General features: G+C 37.4%; 1 protein-coding gene across 1 annotated transcript; it reads left to right on the forward strand.

The window, feature by feature from the left end:
- Positions 1-286: 286 nt before the first annotated feature.
- On the forward strand, positions 287-17,950 carry ANKEF1 (ankyrin repeat and EF-hand domain containing 1). The gene is made up of 9 exons (XM_007123175.2): positions 287-632; positions 5,525-5,724; positions 6,441-6,590; positions 7,625-7,748; positions 11,262-12,084; positions 13,981-14,207; positions 15,388-15,551; positions 16,731-16,868; positions 17,792-17,950. Exons 1-9 carry the CDS (start codon positions 287-289, stop codon positions 17,948-17,950), a joined length of 2,331 nt encoding a protein of 776 aa, XP_007123237.2.
- Positions 17,951-24,636: the final 6,686 nt, after the last annotated feature.

Here is a 24,636-nt window from a genome sequence, read left to right on the forward strand (position 1 = left end):
AGTGTTAATTATGATGGAAGACTTGTTTTGAAATATTTTAACGTTATGCTAGCCGAATATTTTTGTATTTATATGTAATTTCTGCTTTCATGAATTAGTTGCAATAAATTATGGTAATAACATTTCATAAGAAACAGCATCTCTTCTTAGGAAAGGCTTAGAATATTATTATTTAGTCAAGGTAAAGAAGACAAAATTAACTTTGAGTTATATGTTTTTGCTTTGATTTTTGTTGCTGTAGTTTTTGTTTTGGTCCACGAAGGCATTTTCAAGAAGCTGATCAAATATGGCTTTAGCAGATAAAAGACTTGAGAACCTGCAGATCTACAAACTTCTCCAGTGTGTTCGGAACAAAGACAAGAAGCAGATAGAGAAGCTGACCAGGCTCGGATACCCTGAACTCATCAATTTCATAGACCCTGTCAATGGAAACAGTGCTCTGCACTTAGCCTCGGTTTCCAATGACATTGATATGGTCAGCTTTCTCCTGAGCCTCGGTGCTCACCCTGATGTGCAAGATGGAATGGGCTGTACTCCGACTATGAGGGCTGCAGAACTCGGCCACGAATTGTCCGTGGAAATATTAGCCAAGGCAAAGGCCAATATGACTATTGTCGATAATGAAGGAAAAGGTAAGAACTCCCAGCATTCTATCCAGCAATTCACTTTGTAGCCAGAAATCAATAAAATGCATTTTTTGCTTTACAACTTTAGAAGTGAGTTATTCATGGTACATGGTAGTGAAAGTCTAGATTCTCACTCTTATACCAAAGGACACTATCTCCCCATGATTTGAAAATGATGCAGGTATTTCTTAGGGAAGCCAGTTCTGAGAATTTCTCATTGAAAAAGAATATTAGAATTAGTCAATCTGTTTTTTTTTTTAACGTGGAGAAATTTCAACATGACTCACGTTGATATTTCCATAATCACAATCACCCACCCATTGTAAAATATAAAGTCTCATTTAGAGCTAAAGATGAAGGAGAGCATCTCTTCTTTTTTACATTTTAGAACCTCGAGTAATACTAGATATAGGTTTGGCTCTCAAGAGCAGTCTAATGTAGAAAGTAGTTTCATTTAGGAAGTTGAGGCACAAAGGTGGATTCTGACATAAACTCCAACTTTGTAGTGTCATTTAAAAATGTATTTGAAAATATGACTTAAAATTTGAGATATGGCATTCCCATGATTATTCAGGTGAGATAGCCCCACTTTCTCACTCTTCCCCTCCCAAATCCCATTTCAAGACCTCGATCTGGGAGCTTCTTGTCCAAATAACTCAAGTTTCTGGCAAGAGGTGACACAGCCTCATGAAAATCACTAAGAAAATTACCTCCAGGCTTAATATAAATTGGTAGATTTAATCAGTTGTTCCAAAGAGTTGCTTCAAGTACAAAGCCATTAACATCAGTCCCACATTAGAGAAATGAATCCCATTTTATAATGTTAATTAATGTTTTCTGACAGGAACAGAGTCTGCTTTTGTAACTCTCTGCGGACATGGTATTTGACAAGCGACTTGCTTATAACAAGAGGAGAGGACAAAGAAAAGGAAGAATTATTTAATTACTTAATGGCACCACATAACAAAATATGCTTCAGATGCATTCAGGAGTCAAATGTGTTTTAAAATGTTTTATTCTGAAAAAAAATCTCTCAGCGCTCTATAGAATATCATTTCCCAAAGTGTGTGTCACAGGCCACTGTATCAGTGGGATGTTGATAAGTGCTACATGAAAAATTGGTTAATTCCACTGCCAAATTTATTAGAGAAACATTGGATAAAACAAATTTAGACATGTTTATTTTACATTTGTCAGACCTACCAAAACCAGTGACATTTTCCATATTTATTTGACCATGAGATAGTTTTTTAAATGGCATCTTGTATACCTGGAGTTTCATGGAAACTTCAGTACATTCAGAAGAACGGTGACAAAGAAAAGTTTACCTTCCTGAGTTTGAAACAGAGATACAAATCACAAAGAAAGCAGTCTGAGACATTTTATAGCATAAAAAACTAAAATTATAAAATGTAAACAATCAAGGTAAAATTGGAAACGAGATCAAATGAGTATCTGTAGTGAATGAAACAGCCATGAGGTTATCTATACTCATTCAAATTAATATTAAACCTACCAAGGTTCTGGAAGACCAATGTATGATAAAAACAACCTGACAAATCAAATAGGGAGAATTAAAAATATAAAACGAAACTTGAAACAAATACAAAACCTTGTTTTACATGTGACCTTGTTAGTACTGCTCCCTCCAGCCTTGATTGTGGTTCATGGTATGCCTACTGCAGAGAGGGCCTTGTCTTCCCATCAGTGAACCTAGTTTACCTTGCACATCCCTCAGCTCAAGGGCTGCCACTGGCCAAACTCCCTGGTTTATTCCACTGTAGTCTCTCTGCCCTTAACATCCTATTTTCCAGTGATTGACATTTGGCTCACTGCACATTGTTTCAAAAGGATGAGCAAACATTTAAATGGTTAAAATACTTACTTTAGATGGATGAGGGACGTACTCTAGGTCTAACCTGTACTTTCTCTTTGAACAATTTTGCAGAATATGGAGAAGGTAACACTCTAAGCCAAAAAATTATTTGTTGTCTTAGGAAATTAGTTACAGTGTCTGGAATTATTTTCTTTAAGGATAAAGCTGGAATAGTTCCTTGTAACACCCATTCCATTGGTTCTCCCATTTATAGGAATGCATCCCCAGTCCTCAATGCAATACTCTAGTTCTATTGTTCATACTTTTTTTTTCTCTTTTGTTTTTGCTTCGATTTTGGAATGTTGATTTGTGTCCTTTGTGGCTTAAACAGTCAGCACAGATAGACTTTCACTGTGCGTTGCATATGCCATCATTATAAAATAGCCATTTCATAAGTTCCTTAAGGTCTTTGTAATGAATTCAACCTCATCTGGTACTATTTTCTAGATTTTGCTGTTGTTATTGTTTACTGTTGTTTTGGTTCACTCTTGCTTGCTATGACTTCTCTGTCTTTGATTTTATATTTTCAACCATGTCCTTGACCATCTTTCTATTTTTAACTGTTTGAGTAACTCTATTTTAGATGCATGTTTATATGAGATATATTTTTGTTTCGATTTTCATATAAATTGTATTTTTATTTTAATGGTAGAGTTTATCCAATTTACATTTATCTAGATGCTCCATAGGTTTGGTGTCAGAACTGTCACTTATTTTATATTATGAAAGCATAATATATTTAATTTATATAAATACACAAATATGTATAAAAATATTTTCCTCTATGGTCCATTTGTTCTTTGTTTTGTTTTGCTGTGTGTGTGTATTTTCCTTCTCACATTTTCTAAAATTAATGGTATGTTTTTAGTTCTTTTAATGGCTAACTGGACAGCTTTACATATATTTAAAACTTTGTTTATTGAATTAGAACTTTAAACAGTATTCATTAATATTTTTCTATGAAAGATGAGATTGGTACAAGAACCCTTCCTCTCACCTCCTTTACCTCCCTTCCAGTACCTAATTTTAGTACATTAAAATCATTTTAGTTCTTTCAGTGATTATTTTCATACCTGTAAATAATAAACATCTATCTCTTTATCTGTTTTTAATAATATCTCAAACTCCAGCGGTAAAAGATAAAGAAAATCAAATGCTTACACTCTCTCCTTCTCTCTCTTCCCTCCAAGTTTTGTTAAATTACGTTATTATTTCTACATTACTGTGAATTACAATATTCTTTTCTGTATCTAGAATTCCTAAGGTGATTGAACTTTGGTTCAATGGTTGAAGGGATTCAGCATCTATCATGGGTCTTTTAGTCACATATTCTCTGTTGATCTCCTGTTAGACTCATTTTTGTCATCAAGTAGTTTAGCTCACTCCTTTGGACTTATATCCTTTGATTTCTTGCATCTTTAAACTTATATGTCCATCACTTTTATATACGAACAATAGCTTGACTGAGTATTAAAAATTCCCTGTTTTCTTTTCCAAGTGACATTGTAGAGCTCCTTTGGTTATTTTCTAGCACTGAATGTTGCTGTGCCAAAGTCTTGCAGCCAGCTTGACTTTTCCTCTTTAGAAATGACTTGAATTTTTAACTGGATGCTCACAGGACACTTTCTTACCTAGCTTTACCTAGGCACCATCTTATGGATTGTTCTTAATCAGTTTTTCCTGAGACTCAGTATACTCTGTCAGATCTAGGTTTTTACTTCAAGAGAGTTTTCTTCTAGTATATCTCTCCATTTTTTTCTGTTCCATTTTTCTTTTATTTTTGAATACCAATTACATACATGTGAAATATTCTTTGCATGTCTAGAACATTTAAACTCTTGCATCATCTCAGTTACATTTTTCTTTCAAGTTCGTTCAAGTTTTTCTTCCATGTCCCTGACCATGGTTTTGGCAATGTCTGCTCTCCTTTTTCCTGCTTACAATGTGAACCACTTTCATTTCTTTAGTGGTTTTACAATATTTTTCTCTACCATTTCTTTTTTTAAGCTCTGCTTGCTCAAATTCATCTTTTCCTTCTATTTATCTTTTATTGTCCTAGAAGTACTTATTATCGGTTCGGTCTAGCTTTGCACTTTGGTTTCAGAAAAAAATATATTTAATTTCTTTGTTATCATGGAAATGGGTCAGTCAATAATTTTCAAGTCGTATAGTTTTCTGAGTATATAATTTTTGCCTAATGTTTGTCATCAAGTTTCTTTCCTTACCTTTCTTTCAGTATATTTTTTCATAGGTCACATGCTGGTTTCTTGTTGATTATTGTTCCTCTTTGAATGAAGCCTCTTTTTAGAGTCAAGTCATTACAAAGTCAGTTTGGAGTTTGACTGCTGTTTACCTGACTTTCTTACCAGGGGAATATAAACAATACCCCAGGTCTGTAGTACATTTTTGACATGGGTTATGTTGAGGGTCTGTATGTCACAGGTGCTGGGTATGAGGATTTAGCATTTTTCTCTCTTCAGCAAACAAAATGATTTGCGAATATGTCAGAGCCCCTTGCCATCTAGTTTTTCTTCTCACTGCTACTGTACAGAGAGCCTGCTTCCTATAAACATGGCTGGTCTGCACATTTCATCATTATGTACCATCTCCTTTGCCACTCTGCAGTTTCAGAAGGGATCCAGAGATCCACCAAGAGTCCTCTGGCACACACACCCCTGCATATTCCAAGAAGGGACACTGGGGTATAGACTGCAGGATGCCAAATACCCAGGGTCAACTGGAGCTCACATCCCAGCACTCAAATTCTTCCCAAACAAAGTCTTATCACATTTTGGTTATGACTGTTTTCTGGCTCTTATAAGAGGTTGGGTTTCTTTTCTGGTATCTCTGTCTTGGTGTTTCAGTTGATTTCAGAGGGAAAACCAAGGCATAAACATCTTTGCTCTATCACCTTCAGCTAGCTTATTATGAATTTGTAAATTATTCTTTGTTCCTTCCTATCTGATCCAAATATAGAGAGACTACTAATTAAGTGTTCTTTGGGGATTCTATTTTTCTACAGGTATTTTGTTTTACTGCATTTTACCTACTAAGAGGCATTATCGCTGTGCACTGATTGCCTTGGAACATGGTGCAGATGTCAACAATAGTACCTATGAAGGAAAGCCAATATTCCTTAGAGCTTGTGAAGAAGCACATGATGTTAAAGATGTGTGCCTGACATTTTTGGAAAAAGGAGCCAATCCAAATGCTGTCAACTCAGTATGACTATTCCTGTGACTATAAATATTCCTTTTTTCAATTATAGAAAAATTTTTCAATACACTAGTAATCTCTATTAGTGTATTTTTTTTCATTTGAATATGGTAAAATTATGCTGTTAGATTAGACTGTTCATTTCTGTTCAAAATACTTTAAGATGATATACTTTCATCATCTTTATATGGCATGGCCATGATTCTACAATCTATTTCCTAATTATGTTTGGAAAATTGGTATTTATTATGTATAATGTTAAAAGATCACTATAGGAAATAGAAAAGATATTACTGATGCCTAATAAAAATTTATCTTCTTCAAAAGAAAATATGTAGTTCTGCTGTTTCCCTTAATCCTTTTGCTCCCTCTCCTCATTTGGCTAATTTTATTGAGTTTTCTTATCTTTTAATTGTCATTTCCCAACAATAAAAATAGATTTTCTTCTCATTAGAAAACACCTATAGCCTAATTTTAGCATGTGTTTTACCCTCTTTTCTCCCTTATTGCTCTACTTTCTTTGCAAGAAACTGCATTTTTCAGCATGATGTTCTTACAGGGACTTTTGGTGTGACCTTGACTCTGATTTTAGAATTCTACATTTTGGACACTGACCCATTTTACTGACTTCATTTTTCCTATTTGTTACGTGAAACCAATAAAACTGTACAGAACTAAACGTGTCAGTGTGACTCTAAGGCCAAAATCTGTTTCACGTCCAGTCCACAGGTCGCACGGCTTTAATGGAAGCATCAAGAGAAGGAGTGGTAGAACTAGTTCGAGGGATATTAGAAAGAGGAGGTGATGTGAATGCATTTGACAATGACAGACATCACGCCGCACACTTTGCTGCCAAAGGAGGCTATTTTGATGTAATAATTTACTCTTTGCTTTAAAATTTGTTGCTAAAAATATTCTCTTCTTTTTCTCGACATCTTAAAATATCATGTAGGTTACACTGATAGAATTTTTTCTGAGTTATCATCTTGATTTTCCGAAATAATTCTAAAACTATATTTTATACCAAATATTAATCTTCAAAACATATTTTAGCTCTTTACTCAGTTTTATCTGCTTACTAATTTATTCTTTTAATATTGCTAATAATGTTTTTCTATATTTTTAATTATGACAGCTTAAAGGTTTTGCCAACCGGGATTACTCTATTTTATGACTCCATTACACATTAGAATTTTCACAGTACAGTATGATCTAACTGTGGGGAGAACAATGCCAATATACTCATCTCCCTGATGTTTGAGGCATCTAATGACTCATCTAAATTTTTAACTCTAAGTATTCTTATTATCTGGATATATCAGCAAAGGATATCTCATAGGTACAGTGATATTGCAGAAACAAAATAGAAATCAATGCTATCCTATTTTTTTTAAATTCTGAATTATATCTAAAATTTCTTTACTGAGTTTTTCTGAGTTTTAACAGTTATCTTTACTTTTGTCATAGGGTCTCTTCCCTGCAATAAAAGTATATATCACAGTAGAAGTTACATCTGTTTGGTAAAGAATTTGCTCCCCTGATTATGCTTGCCATAGTCTGATGCTTTCTAAAATTGCCTAAATTTACTTCAAAACGGTAGTTCCCCAGCTGAGTATAGAGTTTTCTATACTCTAGATAAATGTTGTTTGATAGAACTTCTGGCAGTGATGGAAATGTTCTGTATCTGTGCTGTACAATATGGTACAATGCACTACACATGTGGTTTTTGAGTACTTGAACTATGGCTAGTGGAAGTAAGGAACTGAATTTTTTAAACTTGTTTTCTATTTAATTCATTTTAATTTAATTCAAATTGACACTCTGGATAGCACAGGCCTAGGTCCCAGTTTTCATTCAGTAAACGTACATTCCTATTCCTCTACAATATCCACTATTTATTTTGCAGATATTGAAGCTTCTCTTTGCCTACAACGGAGACATGGGGCTGATTGCAATGAATGGCAACACACCACTTCATTATGCTGCTATGGGTGGTTTTGCAGATTGCTGTAAATATATAGCTCAGCGAGGTAAAATGGTCTACAAATTTCATGCCTAAAGAATTTATAATTTTCCCACACTGTAGATGAGCAGACAATTTCAGCCTGTCAAATGTCAGTTGCTTATCTCACACATGTATGTAGAAAGAAAATTAAACTTTTTTTCTTATTTACCTTCTGTTAAATCATGAATCTGGCCTTGAAAGTGATAAAAATTCATTTCTCAAGTATTTTTAGGTTATTATTAAAAATCTAAAGAGAATTGTTTATGAGCCAACCAATTATTAAGATGCTTATAGTTATTAAATTCCTATTTAAAAAATGTAAATATCAATCTAATAAAAGACAAACACTAGACACCATGTCTTTTAGTTTGCATTCTTAATTATTTTATTTTAAAAATGTACTGTCATGTCAAGGGCAAAGATAATATTTCTGGGTAATTTTAAATTATGGGGGAAATATTTTGGGGAGAAACACATGAAATAAAATGAAAAATTTCATGGAACCTTTGAAATATAAGTAATATTTATTATTTTAGATTTTTCTGTAGTTTTCAAATAATTATTAACTTAGGAATATAAACTATGTTATGTATAGCTTAATGTATTCCTTAAAATAGTAATATTATCCAATTAAGTTTAAAGATTTGGATCTATTTGGTGTTAATTACATCTAATTAAATGTACATTCAAAGTCATTGACTCTTTGTTAGAGAGGGAGCTGCATTCTGCTGAATGTTATGGTAGTGTTTTTTTTTTCCAGTTTATGAGAAATGGGCAGAAACTTAAAGTTCAACAACTCTATAATAGAGCAGAGAAAGTGCTTTTATTTTCCTGTCTTCTACAGAGGAACAGAAATTTTGAAGTCACTGGGACTCTAGAGAGCCTATACTGTAACCACTAACATTATAAATAAGACTAACGTGCCTGCATAACTAATGGTGTAATAACTGATCCACTTTGACTTTTTTCATGTATACAAAGCTCACATTCTTTCCCCATTCCCCTAAAATAAAAAACAGATAAAGGAAAATATATCAACTTCAATTTTTGCCCTCATCAACTGTCTCATCAGTCTTATTTTCAAATCTGTCTCCATCAGAAGATTATTCTGACACTTCATTTTTAACATTGTGTATTTCTAGAAACTAAAGATCTGCCCAGATTGAGACAAGCTTCTTCAACTTTAACATGCTGATTCCTTTCTTACTGGGACAAACATCCCCCAATATATACTCTACCATTTATGTACTCCTGGGGTAAAGTCAGAGAAAGCAAATTGAGAAGTAAAGGGCCAGAGCCTGCCAAAGGCCTTGCCTGGTGATGCAGAAAAGATTCATCCTCCTGTCTGGCTCACAAGACTAGGCTGTGTTTGTGAAATAAATGTCTGAAAATGTTCTGAGTTCTGTAGCATGTTTGGAAGTACAACCACCAGATCCTATGTGGGTGACTTATTTCCATACCAGGCAGTTGCTTATCTAAGGCAATCAGAGCAGCAAGAAACCATTGGTCACGAAATGCTCATTTCTGAGTAAACTCCCTGGGTGTAGTCTCTTTTATTCTTAAAAGTGAGGGCTGGATTCTTTTCCCACATTAAACTACCTTCCTCAGTATGCTCCTCTTTTGTCCCTGATCTTGTCCCTGGAGTAATTTACAACTCCCCGTAGGCAGTGTGAGGCCAGATCCAGGGGAGAGAAGGCGACTTTGGAATAGTTCTCCTGAAGCCCCTGTGCAGGGTCCTCCTTTTCTTGGGCCTTTGACAGCACAGTCAGCTGAAAGTTGAGTATCTCAGCCACAGAGGCACATAAATCACAAAGGGAATGAATGGATCTTTATTTACTAATGATAAAAGAGGAGACAAAATCAAAGGGAGAGGAAAATGCCTTCATATCTTTAAGCGGGGATGTTGGAGTCTTTTATCCACGCAAAATTTCAAACAGGGAGGAAACTAGGAGTAGAAGAAGGCAAGATAAAGCCGCTTTAAAACCCTTTGATCCTTTTTTTTTTTTTGCGGCACGCGGGCCTCTCACTGTTGTGGCCTCTCCCGCTGAGGAGCGCAGGCTCCGGACGCGCAGGCTCAGCGGCCGTGGCTCACGGGCCCAGCCGCTCCGCGGCACGCGGGATCCTCCCGGGCCGGGGCACGAACCCGTGTCCCCTGCATCGGAGACTCTCAACCACTGCGCCACCAGGGAAGCCCCCCTTTGATCCTTAGTGCTGCGGTGAATAGAGGAGCGGATTGGAAGATGGTAGATAAACCCCCAGACACCCTGAATAAGCGAAAAAGCTAAATAAAAACAGCATACACAAGATGACTATGGAATTATACTATGGAATTATTATGCTGTGGAATTACACTGTTGAGACCAGTCTCAGGTCCCTTTCCCAATAAGTCACTATTCTTCAAACTATCCAATATAAAAATTTTAGAATCTTTATTGTTCCAATGCTCTTTTTGAGTTTTTCTATCACTAGTAAAATTATCAGCCTTCACATAAAATTTTAATTTTTGACAATGCCATAGGAAGTGCTAATGTTGAAAAACACTGGTGATTAATTCTCTTTTTGATAAGGAATAAAACTATAAAGTGTTGGAGGGGCGTGTTTTACTTTTGCATTTGGCGAACTTTACATTTTGGATGCTAGAGATACTGAGGTTAGAGAATCTTTTTTGATTATGTGATGCTTGCAAAGCAACAGAAGAGCCTTCTAGATTCAAAACACTAGAAAGAGCATCTTCATAGTCTGACTTATAATGGGTTTTTAGTGTCAACAGACACTTATTACAGACAACACAGCCTTCTTGATAGCATTAAGTAGACTCCCTGATGCATTCAGAAAAATTTATTTCTTTGGAGAATGCTTACATATAATGTTGGTCTCATCATTTTAAGTAAGGGTCCAAAAAGGAAAATGGATTTTAATGCCTAATTGCACAGTTCTTATGCTGGAATTCTTTCAGGTTTGATGAACAAATTACTTGTTCCTCTGTTAGGCTGTTCACATGACCTTACTGAAAAACAGCAGGTCAATATAAATTACATTAACTTCATGGAGAATACAGTTAAAGCATAGTTTAAGATGTTACACATATTTAGTCATAATCATTCAAAAGAAGCAGGTGTCAGTTAGCATCCTGAGTTCCTAAAGTCCTATTTAAGCTGTTTGAATCCAGCTTCCTTCCAAATTCAAACGTCACCCTTACTCTTTCCCGCTAGTCAGGAAGCCTCCTTAGCAAGTATCCCAATATGATATTTGTTTCAAATATCTATAGGGATTAATGTCCTAATCCTTTGGGAAAAGATACTATCAATTGGAAACATATCTCCCTCAGAATTCACCAAAGTAAAGCTCACAGAAAAAAAAAATCATAGATTAATTTTGTAGTTATAATAGCTAAATGTGCTTGCCTCTATATACAAGTAATTTGGGGAGCAACTTTTGATTAATCACTAGAAATTTAAAAAACCGTTGGATGCATGTCATTTGTGGAGTCATGCAGATGCCTTGGCACCATTCATAATCATGATGCTTCCTGTTTTAGGATGTGATCTGAAATGGAAGAATTTGGAGCATAAAACGCCGAGGGCCTTGGCTAAGGAAGGCGGCTTTAAAGCAGCCAGCAAAGAAATACGGCGGGCGGAGCGAATCGCTAATAAACTGGCCCGGCCAGGAGCCAAAAATCCGAATCCACGATTGTACCTGAAACTTCACGATTGGTCCATAGAACATGAGACTTTCCTTCGGGAAGCCCTTTCGTTTGTGGACAGGGGCGATGGGACAGTCACCAAGGAAGACTTTGTGCTGGCGCTGGAGGAGAGGCAAGATTTTATGAGCTCAGAACAGATAGCTACCATAGCTCAACTTCACGAAAAAGTCCGGGGCGGAGGGGTCAACATTAACGATTTCTTTAAAGGAACCAAATACTTAAGCAAGTCTTATGTCCTGGGATCCTATGGGCCTAAGAAAAATAAAAAAGGGATGGCCAAAAAAGCCAAAAAAGGCAAGTTTGTTTTACCCCTCCCAATCTGCATCATCCCTGACCACGTGTTTCCACGCCGGAGCGAAGGTGGGCCACCTTGTTACATGATTGAAACCTACAAGCATGTAACTGATTGCAATCGCTTTAACCGAGATCATCCACCCGAACATCCCATTCAGGATGACTCTGCTTGGTACATTGATGATCCAGGGAAGGTCTTTTCAAACATTAATTTTGTCGCCAAGGCGGGAGACCTGGCATCTCTGAAAAAGGCATTTGAATCAGGAATACCTGTGGATATGAAGGATAATTATTACAAGACACCCCTAATGACTGCATGTGCCAATGGAAACATAGATGCGGTCAAGTTTCTTCTTGAAAAAGGGTATGCCTTTTGGTTGAATGAAATTTAGGTTTTTGGGAGCCTTCACATTTCAAGGAAGACTAAGACACATTCAGCTCCAGAATTTAAGTAGTGCAAGAAAGGGCTTCATTCCTGAAGTCCAGATCACAAATAGATCTTATGCCTGGAACCAGGCTAATGAAACATAGGAGTGTGTGTACACAAAGACCGTTTGCCAATAACAACTATGCACAAAGTGAAGGCCAAGAAGTTTTCTCTCTGAGGGTAGACAAAGCCTTCTGATTGGGTATCCCTGGCCTCCCAAGACAATTTAATTTGGTCTCAGAGCTTTACCTAGATGATGTGGAGTTGCTTTTTATTTTATTTTAAATTAAAAACAGAATTTTTTTATTGTGGTAAGAACAGATAGCATGAGATCTACCCTCTTAAATTTTAAGTGTAGGGTACAATATTGTTAACTATAATCACTATAGTGATTATAATATTGTAGAGCAGATCTCTAGAATGTACTCACTTTACATGGAGTCATTTTAAAATCTGTCTCTTTTTTCTTTCTTTCTTTCTTTTTTTGGAGGAGATCCCAACAAATTCAAGCAATCTGATGGTAGCCATAACGACTAAGCACGTTTCATTCCCTTTTCTTTGGTTCATTTGTAAATATATTTAAAATAACAAAGCATGACATTTAGTTTAAATTTTAAATCTAAAGCAATTTCTCAGGTTTAAGTCCTTCTTTTTTCCATTGCTGAATAACCTGGGGTAACTTTCTTAACCTTTTTGTGCCTCAGTTTTCTCATTTTTATAATAGGGTTCTAATGGAACTCAGCTCACAGGATTTGTTCAAGATTAAATGCGTTAAAACATGTAAAGCACTTAGTAGCCCAGTAATTGCAGACTTGATAAAAGGTATTATTGTTATTATTACTATAATGTTTAACTTCAAATAAGGATTTAAATGTGTTTATTATAGAGAGGGAGTATAAAGCAACTAATGACAATGTGAAGTGTTGGGCAGAGAATTTTTAAATAGGACTAAAATTTTATTTTATCTTTTCATAGTTTCTGAATGATATATTGCTTTCAATAAAATCAAAAGAATTAATTTTCTTTTTTCATTTAATTTTAATTTTATATTGGAGTATAGTTGATTTAGAATGTTGTGCTAGTTTCAGGTGTATAACAAAGTGATTCAGTTATAGTATACATATCCATTCTTTTTCAGATTCTTTTCACATATAGATTATTACAGAATATTGAGTAGAGTTCCCTGTGCTATACAGTAGGTTCTTGTTCATTATTTATTTTAAATATAGTAGTGTGTATATGTTAATCACAAACTCCCAATTTATCCCACCCCCTCACATTTCACCTTTGGCAACCACAAGTTTGTTTTGGAAGTCTATGAGTCTGTTTCTGTTTTGTAAATAAGTTCATTTGTATCAATTTTTGATACAAAATTTTGATACATTATAATGCTTAAAATTTTAATAATGAAGGTGCATTTAAAAATTCATAACATACAGAGAAAGTAGATACAAAATGAAATAATATAACTTTTCTGTTTCTTGTTAGCTTTGATCTTTCATTGGATCCAGTTTTTCCCTGATTTTAATGATGCAAAATTGTAACCCTTAGGTTACAATTGTAACCTAAAGATCTAAGGGTTGAAATTGTAACCCTTAGGGTCTAAGCACCTTTTAAACTAAACAAAATGTATATATACACAAAGTTAAGATTGTTATATAATGAAGAACACAGGTCAAGAAAAATTATGGCCCAGAATTTAACTTGACCCAAACCTTCCTTGGTTTACCGTTGAACAACCTGATAAAACTATGAAATCTTCCTTAGCATTTTTAGCCTCCAGTGCTTGGAATAACCCATATTTTTAGCTCATGCATCTACCTCATTTTACAGGGCTAACGTCAATGCAACAGATAATTTTCTGTGGACTCCACTTCATTTTGCATGCCATGCCGGCCAACAGGATATTGTTGAGCTTCTTGTTAAATCTGGAGCCGTGGTAGATGCCCTTTCAATCAACAACTCGACTCCCTTAAGTAGAGCCATTGAGAGCTGTAGACTGGATACTGTAAAATACCTACTTGATATTGGTGCTAAATTCCAGCTGGAGAATAGAAAAGGCATGTGTTCTCATTATGGGTGATTAGGGTTAGAAAAGGAGGATTTATGTTAGATTCCAAACCCGTTTAAATCTATTCTTGTAGGACCACATTTTCCCTTGAGTCACTGCTGCAAAAACAAACCTGAGTAAATGTTATGGAACTTTATCGTATACACAGTGCTTCTCAAATCATTGGTGTAAAAGAAGCAGTTCTTTCTGTTGGTGATCCATAGTGGATGGAGACTTTTGCAAAATACAATGAAAAATGATTTACTAGAAAAATGAAGAGGAAAAACCCCATAAAATACAAGTCCAAACTTTTTTTATCATTGGATTCAAATGACATAAAATTGCTACAAAAATTTCTAAACATTTACTCTTAATCCCTGTATTTATTTCGCTGTGGCTGCATAACCATTAGTTTGTAGACTGACACCAGTCTACAGATCACATCATGAGTCATCACTCTGTCTTAACAGTCAATTCCTAATAATCGGCATAGTTTGAAGCCTCTGTAGACTTTGGATTCCTTCTAAAGTTGGACAAATCATTCCTGAATTAAGGCTCTTTCTAGGAAGTAAATGGGAATCCTACCTTATGTCATAAATATCCCGTGTAAATCCGTGGAGGTGTTATTTTCTTAGAGTGGAACCCATTGCTTCCTTTTGATCTGAAGGAGCTTTAGTATCTCTGGCTGCTTCAGGCTGCCTCTGAGTCACAGGTAATGTTGTTAGGCCTGCCTGAGGATGTTACAGGTGTCATAATACCCAGCCATCTGCATAGAGCACTTGCGACCTCCAGTTTCCCAGGCCTTTTTTAATACATCTCCTTCCATCATGGGAAGGGGAGGACAATGTAAAATTGTCACACACAAAGGAATGTGTGCACTGTGGGAAGAGAACTAGCACTCAGATATTCAAAATGTAATCTACCACTATTTCCTATCCACTTTTTAAGAAACATACTCAAAATAATTAACAAGGAGAAATGGCTTTGCTGGTAAATGACACTCTAAATGATGAGATTTTAGAGCTGGGGCCACCTTAGAGAGTATCTGATCCAACTCTGTGACTTTATACATAACATTCACTTCAGTAATCACTCTTGGTACTGCATGCTTAGAGCTGATGTGCTGAGATTTTGCTACATGGTTTATTATTAATCTGTTTAATGAAACTCTGAATTTATGTTTTAAACAGGGCATAATGCCATGGATGTTGCAAAGGCTTATGCTGACTATAGAATAATTGGTTTGATTAAGGAAAAGCTGGATAACTTGCCAAAACCAGCAGAAAATCTAAAAACAAAAGGCAAGCCATCGCTTAAAGTGAAGACTGAAGGCCCTGAGATTAAGAAAGAAGAGGTATGAAAAGCAGTTGACCTCCCATTGGTAACTGGTGGGGCTGTGGTACCATTTACATATTGTTACAGGACATGGGCAAATAATATGCAGTCCATGTTTTCAGCACCATTATGCAATAGTTTTAAAGAAATATCTAGCAAGAAACTTCCTGTTACTGAAAAGCCTAAAAAGTACTCATTGCAAACAGAATCCACACAGAAACCAGTTGGTTCAACCAAATACCATTAGAATGTTGGAAAAAGAACTGGTATTGGATATGTATACACTCAGACCTGAATTATACAGATTTGATGGGATGGCCCAAAAAGGGAAGAAGAGTAACCCTTATGAGAAATGAAGTAAAGCATGATTTTCCTTCATTTTGGCTCCATAATCTTTCACTACCCACCTTACCACTCCAGTCCCAAAGAATTTTAATGATTACTATGAACCCAGGGATATGTAATTTGGATATCCTGCAAAATAACTCTAGAAGGTTTTAAAGGTGTCAAATTGTCCCTGGTAATCTGGAATGGTTTGGGTGCCTCTAAATTAGCAGCAGAAGATTGAGGTTGTTGTTTATGGGGATTTCTGAGACACCAAGACTTTGTCATTCATTAGCAGGAAGCTTTAAGTACATTTCTAGAATGGAAGCTTCTTTTAGGGAAGCAGATGGATCCCTAGAGATTCTTGGCTGACACAAGGTAGGGGATGAAATTCAGGAAGGAAAAGCTTTAATGTTATCAAATTAGAAAGGGTTAGAGAAATGTAGGTGGTAGGAAGTACATAGAGTTGAAGGGATGATAGGCAGACAATAGAGAGTAGTAAGCATGGAGGAAGAGAGTAAGGATGGCCAGAGGTGAAGGAGGATTGATCAGCTAAAGCTCCTAATACATGCACCATTATAATTTTTGTAGGAATACATCCTTCTGATTAATAATGGCCACAGGTCAAGGATGGATATCTGAAAGATTTTTGTGATCTGTCACTAATACTAATTAAATAAAGTTAAATGAGGCAAACGAATGATCTCTCCCCATCCAAAATTATAATAATATTCTATTTCATTTCAAATTATAATTTGTAGAGTAGCATTTTTAGTTTTTCCTGGCTTCAGAGTAAGATGCAGAACAACAAAGAATGTTAGGAAGTATATATAGGTTTTTGCAATTGACAGGTTTTTTTGGGTCTTGTTTCCAGGAGCCACTTTCATCAATGTATACTGTACCAACCATAGTGGAGAAAAAGAAGATGCATAAGGATAATGTGGTTTACCTCAATTCATTGATCACCAGTGGTTATACCAAGAAAGTGGATATCACATTTATTCCACAGAGGGTAAGTACTTTAGAAAGATCATAACATGGTATAAACTCATGATGTCATTTTTCAGTATCATTTATTCCACAGAAGGTAAGTACTTTAGAAAGATCATAACAAGATATAAACTCATGATGTCATTTTTCAAATACTTTTTATGCAGAGCACCCAAACAAATGTCCTTAGCTTTTATAGTTATTATTTGGAGGTGTCCTTTTCCTAGGCCCTACTACTTCTGACTAAGTAAGTCCAACTTGTATAGCTTCCAATATCTGTTATTACTATTTTCTGTATTAACATTTTAATTTTCCTTGAACAATTGAAGTCTTCTTCAGTTAGTGCCATTCCTTATAGCCATGTAGTCACCGAGTTCTAGAGACACTTTCTCTGGGTACTCCTTAGAGCCCAACCCTTCCTCTTTTTACACACTATCACCATCTCACTTGGGGGTTTCATACTAATCAAGACTGGATTTATTCAGTGGCTTCCTTAAACATCTACAATTAAAAAGGTGAAGATGTCTTTGGAGAATAAGGGTGGTCTTGACAATGTGCATCAAGGCACGCTGAACAAGAGGCCACCAGAGCCTTCTGCTCTCTATTGTGAAAATAATTTTGACTTCCCCATAAGACATAAAGACAGTAAACCCAAACTATCTATTCACTCCATTGCTTCCTGGTTTTGACATCCTAAAAATGATCAGCAGCTGGACTGAGGGTCATCAGAGAGGTAACTGAAGAGCATTTCCATTGTCCAAATAGTCACCATCAGAAACAGCGATGCCCACATAACCAAAAATGTCGTGTAAGAGATAAAAGTTAAAACAGATTTAGAAATAAATTTGATAGCTTCAAATTAACCATCTTGAAGATTGTCTGGATATTGGCATGTTTATTGGCTGTCATACTCACACCTGCTCTGGATGTGGTTGTTTATTTAAGATCTGGAGTCCCAAAGCCACGACAGCAGAACTGATCAGGAAGAGGGAACTGCAGCGGGAGCGGTTCTCGTACGAGGTAGATTTTGATGACTTCATGATGCCCTTTCAGAAGCATATCACAGAGAAAGCACAAGCATTGAAAGCTGCCTTCAAGACCTAAATCACAGCAGTTGCTTCTTGGGATAAACATTTTGAGGCCCAGGGACCAAACATTGGAGAAAGTAGATATTTCCATTAAAGCCCAAACAATCCACAAGTAACCAAATATTTGTTTTTGCTTTAACAGCTATAAATATTCTGAGCTGTCTAGAGAAGGTGTGTTTTATTTTGCAATGAATTGCATGTTATCCTGCATAAATCCCCCAATTTTCCTCAAGAATGTAGTAGAATAAATGGCATTTTTTGTTATAAGCATAGTGTCATTGTCAAAGAATTTACAAGATTTACACCATTATGTTTGTTAAAGATATCATTTTAGTGGAAATGGGTGAAAACAATTTGATATTAGGGAAGATAAGTCATTTTTAATCCATTAAGAAAGCAGTTTTGTTCTCACACATCATAAGTGATATGGATTAGATATTGTTTTTGTTTTTTTATGGCATTGGTATATTAGAAGACAGCCTAGTTATTTTGTAAAATGGTCGTTAATTGGGCCTGATTTGTCTCATATTTCCTCAAGAATAGATTCAGGTGATGCATCTTAGGCAGGAATACCACAGACATGATAGTGTGCCCTTTTCAGTACATCATATCAGGAGGCACATGATGTTGATATGGGATGTAAACTTTGCCAACTTTCGTCCCTTGATTAAAAGTGGTACGTACCTGGTTTCTCCTCTGTAAAGTTACTCTTTTTCTTTTGTACTTAATAAGAATCTCATGGATATATCCCTCAAAACTATGTAAATTTCCTGTTACTCCCATGAATTTCACCCTCTAATTTTAACACTCATGGACGACTTTTGCCTGAAAAAATTATTACAGTGGTGGTTGCCATAAAACTATTTTCTAATCTCATCATTCTTTCTACATTTCTTAGTTGGCTTTGTATTGTTGGTCAGAGCTTTCGCTTCTTCACCATTAATTTGTGTGTTGGTTATGTAATCAGTATGGACTCACGGTTTTCTTTTTCGCTTAATGGGTTATAATCCTTTACTATCATTATTTATTCGTTTTGGTGCTCAAATTGTTCCTGATTTGGCCAGTGGAAGCTCCTTCAAGCTAGCTCCTGAGGACAAGACATTTTGTTTCCTTAAGTAACTAGAGGACTCTTTATTTCTTGAATGTGAGGGAAGATGACTATCCATGGTTTCATTTGGTAGCAAGGAAAATGAGTCTGCAATGGTAGATTTTCAGAGTCTACAATTCTCTGCTGTCACCCGGTGAATTCAACACATTCTCAATGCCAGTTTCATAGACAGTGCTATTCTGTGATCACCCTCAACCATCTGCAAACATAAACTGAGAGAAAGTGTTAATGTCAAATCTTATTCTCTCTTGTATATATGAAGTGTTTATATTCATTTGAATGACTCAACAACATGTTTGAATGAGAATTGTGTGAGGGGACATTCAAGTGACTAAGTTTATTTTGAGTTTAACTCTAAACTCAAACAGAGCAAAGCCAAATTTCTTTGATGCCCCATAAGGCCATCAGTGCTATTCAAAGAGTGGTCCATCGATCAACAGCATCAACATCACCTGGGAGCTTGGCCCCCTCCCACAAAATTATTGTACAGAATCCTATATAAGCATAAAAAATATTTTGTAGAGGACATTTTACTGGCATAAAAAGGCAGTCTGTCAAACTTAAAAATGTTAAGTTAAAAAATATTATAGGGCTTCCCTGGTGGCGCAGTGGTTGAGAGTCCGCCTGCTGATGCAGGGGACACGGGTTCGTGTCCCGGTCCGGGAAGATCCCATGTGCCGCGGAGCGGCTGGGCCCGTGAGCCATGGCCACTGAGCCTGCGTGTCCGGAGCCTGTGCCGTGCAACGGGAGAGGCCACAACAGTGAGAGGCCCGTGTACTGAAAAAAAAGAAAAAAGAATTATAAATAGTATGAATAGTAATTTCAGACTTGTACTATGCAACACACATAAATAGTAATTTTTCTGGATTTTAGAATTATGAATTGACTTATTATCTTATTTTGCTCATCTGTTTTATTTTTTACATTGAATATGTATTAATTTACAATAAAAAACAAACAACAGATGAAAAAAAATACAAGTCAACCCAGAAGTCCAGCACACCAAAGTGATTTTATTAGTATTTGCCTCTTTTATTCCCTTATATATATCGACTTAGTTAAGATTCTCTCAGAAGGAGACACTGAGAGCCAAGAAGTCAGGTGCAAGTGATGTGTTAAGGAAATGGTCCCAGGGAGACCAGGTGAGGGAAGCAGGCCAGGGAAGGGAAAAGAAGCCAAGCACAGGGGAGCTTTCTGATGAAACCCCAGCTTCCATCCAACCTGTGGGGAGCTGTGGAGCACCAGGCAAAGGCTCTGGGCTTCTAGATTCCCAGGTCAATCAGTTACAGACTACAGGCTAGAGAGGGTACCAGTAAGGCTATTCCAGTGCTCAAGGGCAATTCAGTGAATTGGGTCACGTTGGGAACTACTGGCTGGAAAGCATGCAGCAGCTTGCTGCATGGGTGGGTGCGCCATATGGGAAAAGGAACCCCAGGGCTCTGGGTGGGCACCAGCAGTGTGTGCTATAGGAATGTATATACAGGAGCTGAACTTGAGAAGGAAATACTCTTCTCTATACCCTCCCCTATACTAATTTTTTTTTAATTTATTATTTTTTTTTTTTTTGGTACGTGGGCCTCTACTGCTGTGGCCTCTCCCGCCGCGGAGCACAGGCTCCGGACGCGCAGGCTCAGCGGTCATGGCTCACGGGCCCAGCCGCTCCGCGGCATGTGGGATCTTCCCGGACCGGGGCACGAACCCGTGTCCCCTGCATCGGCAGGCGGATTCTCAACCACTGCGCCACCAGGGAAGCCCTATACTGATCTTTAAATGAACACTTGGGTGAGCGGGTTAAAAGTGTGGATTTGTAGTCAGTAGATTTGAATCCTCAGTCTGCCATTTACCAGCTGCACATCTATGGATCAAGTTACAAATTGTCTCTGAGTCTCAATTTCATCATCTATAAAGTAGGGATAATAATATGCCCCTTAATAAACTGTCATGAAAATCAAATGGAATAACATCTATAAGGTTTCTAGTTTTGTGCCTTCGCATAGTCCGTGCTCCATAAGTGATTTGTTTTTAAACTTCTTTCAGTCTCGGGCTGCAAAGTAAACCAAAAGGAGGCACAGGGATGCGGACCCAGACCTAGACAATCAGAAGAGTATAAAGGATTCACTTTCAGACTGTCAGTTGAAGTGACTTAAACCTATAGACATTTTATGTAGCTTTTGAGCGTCAGAGAAAGATGAACAGTATGCATTTGCTATGGAAAGTTACTAATCCTTAGTCATAGTCATTCTAGTGGATAGTGAAACAAATGTTCACTTTTTTTTTTTTTTGGTCTGCAGAGCCTAACCAATTTCTTATAAAGTCCAAATAGTTAGGTAATGAAAATAATGTCTTAGGTTGAGCTCCCTAGAAATAGGGAGATGGAGACTCTTGCGTAAGTATTTTATTGAGGGAGTGTTCCCCGGAGAAACTTGTAAGGGATGATGGAAGCAGAATAAAGCAGGAGGAGGACCTAAGAAAGAGAAAGTTAGCCCCAGCCTGATTCCATGGGGAATCAGCTCTGGAGGATGAATTGTAGCACAGAGGTTGCCCTGCTCAGAAGGAAGGAGGTTGGCTGTTAGAAACTTCAAGTTTTTCACCTTGCTCACTGACAAAGTGACTCCAATCGGCCAAGGGCAATCCTCCAGAGGAGAAGGTAACTCTGAGCCCAAAGCAACATCCAACCTCAGCAGCTGAGCAGTGGCTACTCCAGCTGTTAATGGAAATGTGTAGCACTGTAGCATGTGGTACAAATGACATGTTTTGCGTGCAGAGTTTTAGGCGGTGATGCCTTGAGGTTCATTTTGTATAACATGCTTTCTTCTGAAAAAGAATGTAAGTTTTACAAACTTCCAAACTTGTCTAAATTATTCTTAATTACAAAGAACAAGAAAGAACAGCAATGAGAACCAATTCAGCAGCTCCTTAAAAGGAGAAAGCAATTCACAAATCCCACTGGCAGCATCTGTTTCTTCAAACTTGAATTGAGCATTATCAATCACTGAAAATTTTAAACAGGAGACATGTTCAACCTCATGCTCAGGATAAGGTCATGTCTAATTGGTACAAATGAATCAGCTCCAGTGCAGTGAGCTTAGCTATTTTTTATTAAATTCACAACTTAGCAAATTCACTCTGTAGCATGAAGGTGCCCAAGAGAACCACTCAGCCTATAGTCTGTTTTTAAGGAAGGTAGTATGAAAGAGAGAAGGGAGAATTCAGATGACTTCTACAAACAGGCATAAATTTGAATAGTCATCTGTACTGCATTATTATTTTCCAAATATTTGTATAAGGTATATTTTTTCCTGAAATTGTGTTTATTTAACAATGGATCCTGGGGGAAATTTACAAATGAAGGTAGATGGGGCATTTGTGCAGATCAAATAAACTCATGCCAACATTCTTGGATCCTTAGGTAATTGTTACTATATCATGAATTTTATCTGGGCAATAAGGAATAACTGAATATTCTGTTAACATTCTGGAAGTCACTGGAGATTTTTTTTATCCTAGATAAATAGTTGAGTATTGTGTGGTGTATGTGTTTTATTCAGAATTTAGAATAATGGCCTTTCCTTTTTATCTTCAGCAAATAGTAAGACTTTGAAGAAGAACTAATACACAAAAGATGATTTAATTTTCATAGGTTTATTTTTTTATTTTTTTTATTTTTTATTTTTTTATTTTTATTTTTATTTTTATTTTTTGTGGTATGCGGGCCTCCCTCTGTTGTGGCCCCTCCCGTTGCGGAGGACAGGCTCCGGACGCGCAGGCTCAGCGGCCATGGCTCACGGGCCCAGCCGCTCCGCGGCATGTGGAATTCTCCCAGACCGGGGCGCGAACCCGGTTCCCCTGCATCGGCAGGCGGACGCACAACCGCTGCGCCACCAGGGAAGCCCCTAGGTTTAGTTTTTTACAAGATGATTTGAAATATCCATGTATTTCTTTACATTTGGGAGATTATTATGCTCTTTGTTATTGGGACATGCAGGCTCCAGTGTGGTCCCCTCCTAAGAGAGTTGGAAGTAAAATAAGTATTCCCTCACCTCATAAAAAGTAAATACTGAAATCAACACAGAACAAATGAAATGACCAATAGGCAAAGGATTACTGATAAATGTTTATCAGTAATTCATCCCAAGCTAAAGCTATTGTGAGGTAGGAGATAGATGGGCCCCTGGCCCGGAGAGCTGGTGTTTGTCAAGTGGAGTGAAATTGAAGCTTTGTTCTCACCCAGACACTCCAAGGACAAAACTAGTGGCAGAAGCTGAGCTCTGCTAAAATAAAGAGATAAGGTGCCCGCTCCTGAGATCAAGGAAGACTTCCCTGTCTGCACATGCGCAGGAAGGCTCCTTGGGGGTCAAAAAGGAAGGGGGCTCCACCTCATAATCGGTGTGAACATGCACCCACAGCCCTCTATGGTGGGATCCATCTTAGCAAAAAGTTGCACATGCATCTTGGGGAGGGTTCTAGGAACAGTCAGGTGCGAAAAAAGAAATGAGATAATTGACCAAATGTAAACAAAGACCCAGAAGGACTGTCCTATATAAGAGATTTAAATCACCTCCTTACTGCACTCCTCCTCACTAGGGAGGACGCCCACACCCTTTCTCTCTGGGTGTGTATTTCTGCCTTGCTTCTGTCTTAAATAAACAAAATGCTTCTCTGTGTGCTCTCCCATATGTTGTGCTGCATCTCATAATAAACTTTGTGCCTGTTTTTACAGTTTTTGCCTCCTTGACACATTCTTGCTTTCAAACAGGGGAAAGAGCCAGGGCCGCTTTGCTCCTAGCCTCTAGCCCCTGGTGGTCTGGTGGCTAGAATTCCTGGTTTTCATCCAGGCTACCCAGGTTCAATTCCTGGGCAGGGAACTAAGATCTCTCTTTGGGACTGCTCACTGCTGTGTCTCCGAGATCAGTTGCACAGCTAAAGAAAGAGTCAGCCAGGAGGAGGATTGATCAGCAACAGACTCATCACTAAGTGACAACAGCCAGGCTGACTGACTGTGTCTCTCCAGATTCTCCCCTGGGTAGAGACCTCTGGTCTATGTCACACATGCATTTTTGTTATAAATTTAGACCCTTCAAGGCTGGTACCACTAGAATTTTGAATCAACAAGCAATGCTTCTTCTGCACATAGTTTGGTTTTATCCATTCATTTAGTATATATTTATTGAGCACTGATAATGATAATCCTGGAGCTGTTCCTTTCTCTTCCCCTGTGGTGCCCCTCCCCCCCGGAGTGTGACCTAGCCAGATTGTTTCGGTGTCATCTGGCTTCCAACTGGATTGGGACAATGGCAGACACTGGTAAGAGAAAGGAGTGGAAAGGAAGGAGAAGAGAAGCCAGGCTAGTTCTCCTTTTCCCTCTTTGCCTCAGGCTGCATCCCAGGCAGTAGCTGTGTCTGTCTCCCCCATAGCTCCAGTTCCCACCTGAATATCCTGCCCTGGTTCCAGCTTCCACTGTGTGACCCTGGCCTCTGAGCTCTGGTGGCACCATGTACTCCCTCTGTCCCTCTAGCCTAGGGATGGTACCAGCTTCCTTTTTTTTTCTGTAAATATCTGGGCCACCTCACAGTGTCCTGGTTGACTCCTTGGCC

Source organism: Physeter macrocephalus, chromosome 14, assembly GCF_002837175.3.
Source record: "Physeter macrocephalus isolate SW-GA chromosome 14, ASM283717v5, whole genome shotgun sequence".
Classification (NCBI taxonomy): Eukaryota; Metazoa; Chordata; class Mammalia; order Artiodactyla; family Physeteridae; genus Physeter; species Physeter macrocephalus.

What these genes read in the sequence shown, in the direction of transcription:
- ANKEF1 (XM_007123175.2), top strand. Translation starts at nt 287, where the DNA reads ATGGCTTTAGCAGATAAAAGACTTGAGAACCTGCAGATCTACAAACTT. An exon ending in CCAGCTGGAGAATAGAAAAG is followed by an intron (nt 14,208 to 15,387) that starts GCATGTGTTCTC and finishes TGTTTTAAACAG; the next exon opens with GGCATAATGCCATGGATGTT. An exon ending in CTGAGATTAAGAAAGAAGAG is followed by an intron (nt 15,552 to 16,730) that starts GTATGAAAAGCA and finishes TCTTGTTTCCAG; the next exon opens with GAGCCACTTTCATCAATGTA.